The sequence below is a fragment of the Aegilops tauschii genome, chromosome 1, assembly GCF_002575655.3.
Source record: "Aegilops tauschii subsp. strangulata cultivar AL8/78 chromosome 1, Aet v6.0, whole genome shotgun sequence".
NCBI lineage: Eukaryota > Viridiplantae > Streptophyta > Magnoliopsida > Poales > Poaceae > Aegilops > Aegilops tauschii.
This window is the reverse complement of record NC_053035.3, coordinates 352,030,000-352,033,789: the sequence shown is the minus strand read 5'-3', so window position 1 is coordinate 352,033,789 and position 3,790 is coordinate 352,030,000. Positions and strand designations below refer to the sequence as shown.

The window sequence follows — 3,790 nt, the reverse complement described above, 5'->3', positions numbered from 1 at the left end:
CTTCTCATCTGACGCATTACATCACGGCGCCATTGGCTATCCCGGCTTTATCATATCATTGTTAGATGGACCTGACACTCACTCAGTAACATCTCATTGTCAATCCTCCTGTGATCACTATTGCTTATGCCATATTTAAATCTGATTACGCAATAGAGCTAGGTCGTTAAGGCAAAACATTAGTCTATTTAAGAGAGGCGGACACCATCGTTCTACATGCGTATGGTGTTTGGAGCGAAGAAGACAATGTGAGAAAGATGGTGGCATCAATTGGTTGCGTCTAACAATATCACAACAAACTCTTGAGAAATCTTGGATATCACAAAATGTACATGAAAAACTAGCAAGAGCATACTAAGCGTGTGACATAATTCCTGCGTATCAAAAGGTTTTTATATTTTGATACGGAGGGAGTATTTAACATATACCCACCTAACCAAACATGTCAAGTCACGGTTACGACAAAGGGACAAACACATAACTAAATTTAGACGTGTCATTTTAACCATGAACTGAACGTGTGTAAACAATGTCACACGCCTTTCTCTGTACAAATACTACTTTCATACCAAAATATAAAACAATTTTTAGGCTAAACTAGCCTATAAAAATAACATATATTTTGATATGGAGGGAGTATAACATTCTGCACAGAAAGAAAGGAGAATCTCAATCCCATGTCCATCCGACGTCTCCAAATAAAAACCCCAAAAAGCGGAACCAACCTGTGATTGGATGGTTAGGACAACAGTGATATCCATAGCCCACCAAGGTTCAAGTCTGGGTGCTTGCATTTATCTTAAATTTATTTTAAAAAAAGTCGACGATGCACGTTCAGTGAAAGGAGACGTTCCATCGACTACGAGGTGTTTATGGTGTCTTCGTAAAATCTTAAAATGATATACCGACTTTGAGGTGCTCATAAGGGTGGAGTTACGTGTGCGCATTTATAAAAATGAGTGTATGCGCATTTATATAACCGCATGCGTCTGTACCGTGTCGAGAAAAAACCCCAAAAGGATATGCATTTTGTGGCGCAACAGAAGATCCAATTCGCACGTTCACCTGGCTCGTGTCGCCTCCGTCCCAAAAAACCCAATCAATCCTCCCCAGCTCGCAGCGCACCACCGCCCGCCCCCCTAACCAAAACGAAACCGGCGCCCCTTTTTCCCCTCGCGAGCACCTCGCCCGCACACGCGGACCCATGCGTGGCCACACCACAACGAGCCGGAAGTAGCCCCCCCGGCCCGGCAATGTCGGCGCTCCTCCCGCCGCCCCACGGGCCGCGCGCCGCCGGGGACTCCAAGAAGACCGACGTCGCCGGGGGCAAGCTCCCCCCCTGCGCCGCCGGGGACCCCAAGAAGCCCGCCGGCGGCGGCGCCCGCTCCGCCGCCAAGCTCGCGCTCGCCTCCTTCCTCGGCGTCGTCCTCCTCTTCGCCGTCGACGCCTTCCTCTCCGGCGCTGGCGCCGACCGCCGGCTGCGCCACCAGTACCAGCATTACCTCGGCGCCGGCCCCGCCGAGGGCGCCCCGCCTTCTTGGCCCTCCGTGCCCGACCCCACCAGCTTCGCCGAGGACGTCCTCGGCGGCGGCCGCGCCGAGAGCCCCCCGCCCTCCTGGCTCTCCGTGCCCAACCCCACCAACTTCACGGGCGACCTCCTCGCCCGCTGGCTCACGCCCGGGGGCTCGCCGTGCCGCGACGCCCGCACGGCCAACATCTCCGTCCCGGCCCTTGACGGTGCCGCGGCTGCGGGGGGCGTGACCAAGCTGAGCGCCGCCGAGATTCACGAGTTCACGTTCTGGGCGCTCGACGGCACCGGCCTGCGGCGCTGCCTCGGCGGGGACTTCTTCGAGATTGATCTCTCCGGGGAGGCGTGGAAGTCGCGGCCCCCCGTCGTGGACAACGGCGACGGCTCCTACACTTTCCGCCTCCAGGTTGCGCCCCGCTTCGCCGCGGGGGAGTTCCACCTCACCATCGTCCTCCTCTTCCGCAGCTTCGAGGGCCTCAAGTTCTCCTCCGCGAGGTTCAAGTACCGCGTCGAGCTCCGCCGCATTCCTCTACTGTTCCGACCGGGCAACGCGTCGCTCCCCGCACTGGAGACCTGCCGGGCCGCCGACTTCGCGCGGGACGTCTGGTCCGGCCGGTGGACGCGGCTCGCCAGGAACGACAGGTGCGTGGATGTGGACGACGCCGGCCGCTACCGGTGCCTGGAGCCGGAGCACCCATGCGAGGCACCGTGGTGCGACGGGCCACTGGGCGCGCTGGAGAGCAACGGATGGGTCTACTCGGCGCACTGCTCGTTCAAGCTCTTCACCGCCGACGCGGCGTGGCGGTGCCTTGACGGCAAGTGGCTCTTCTTCTGGGGCGATTCCAACCATGTCGACACCATCCGCAACCTCCTGACCTTCGTTCTTGGCGTTGAGGACACATCCGCAGTGACACGCCGCTTCGACGCCGTGTTCACGAATCCCAGCGGCGAGCCGGGCACCCTGCGGATCACAAGCATCTTCAACGGCCACTGGAACATGAGCATGAACTATCTCGGCCTGCATTCCCTCCGGCACAAGGGGTTCCGGCAGCTTGTCCGGTCATACTTTGTAGGCGATGATCGTGTCCCTGATGTTGTCATTCTGAACTCTGGCCTCCATGATGGGTGCTACTGGAGCAGTGTCCGCGCATACGTTCAGGCCACTGAGTATGCCGCGCAGTTCTGGGCCGGCGTAATGGCTAAAGTGCGGTTGCGTGGGCTTGCCGTGCCAAGGGTGTTCTACCGGACGACGGTTGCGACTGGCGGGTATGCTCGGGACCTGGCATTCAATCCAAACAAGATGGAGCTATTCAATGGCGTGCTCGTGGAGAAGATGAGGCAGCATGGCGTGCTCACAGGCGGGGTGATAGACAACTTCGACATGACGTTCCCATGGCACTACGACAACCGTTGCAACGACGGCGTGCACTACGGGCGCGCACCGGCAAAGTTGGTATGGCGGGACGGCAAGATCGGTCACCAGTACTTCGTGGACCTCATGCTAGGGCATGTGCTCCTCAATGCCATCTGCAATGGATGAAACTCTGCTGGTTCCATGCTCGGTAAGTTTGTGCACAGCTCAATTGTGTAAACTAGGGTAGGATAGCCACGGAACTGAGGTTGCTGTGGTGAAATTGTGGTATCAGTTTATGTGTACCGCAGATATCGCGGGCATAGCTGAACCGTTTTATATGGTGAGACTGTCTGATCATTTAGCTATGTCGCTGTTATGATCTTGCTCTAGCTGGCCAGGAAGGTCGAAGTTCGATCAGAGCTAGCTACGGGCGAAAATCAGGTACATGTAAATATATATACCAATACCGTTTTGGGGGCGTAATGCATATGCAATTTCAGCGGGTCATGTTGTGTCCAATGTTTGCATTCTTCAGTCCGTTGTTGTTTGTGTGGTCTGTGAACGGCATACGAATCCTGGGACACTGGATGGTTGAGTGCCTTCAGGTGTTTCCATATATGTTCCGGGTTGATGTGGTTCGAGTGGAGCAACAGTGAGCTGCCTGATTTGAACTCTAGCCAGGGGGTGTCTTGATGAGGCCATTCAGAGCTAAGTTGTCTTGATCAGGATAATGCTTGTACTGGCATGAACCTAATGTCACTGTCCTTGACCACTTCCTAATTTTGTTGTAGCACTAGCTGTCTTAGTGATCTAATTATGTGGTGGTAGGTGCATGACAATTGGAGGAGCCTTATGCTTCTATATATATAGAAAGTTTAGTACTATGTCAGATTGTACCGTAGCCAGTA

The 3,790-nt window shown here is 55.1% G+C and overlaps 1 protein-coding gene across 1 annotated transcript; it reads left to right on the top strand.

Moving 5' to 3' along the window:
* Positions 1-1,062: 1,062 nt before the first annotated feature.
* On the top strand, positions 1,063-3,389 carry LOC109736710 (uncharacterized). The gene has a single exon (XM_020295917.3). The coding sequence runs from the start codon at positions 1,254-1,256 to the stop codon at positions 3,066-3,068; it is 1,815 nt and encodes a 604-aa protein (XP_020151506.1). The 5' UTR covers positions 1,063-1,253; the 3' UTR covers positions 3,069-3,389.
* Positions 3,390-3,790: the final 401 nt, after the last annotated feature.

Bases quoted from the DNA above. Each gene is read 5' to 3' on its own strand.
- LOC109736710 (XM_020295917.3), top strand. From the start codon at position 1,254: ATGTCGGCGCTCCTCCCGCCGCCCCACGGGCCGCGCGCCGCCGGGGAC.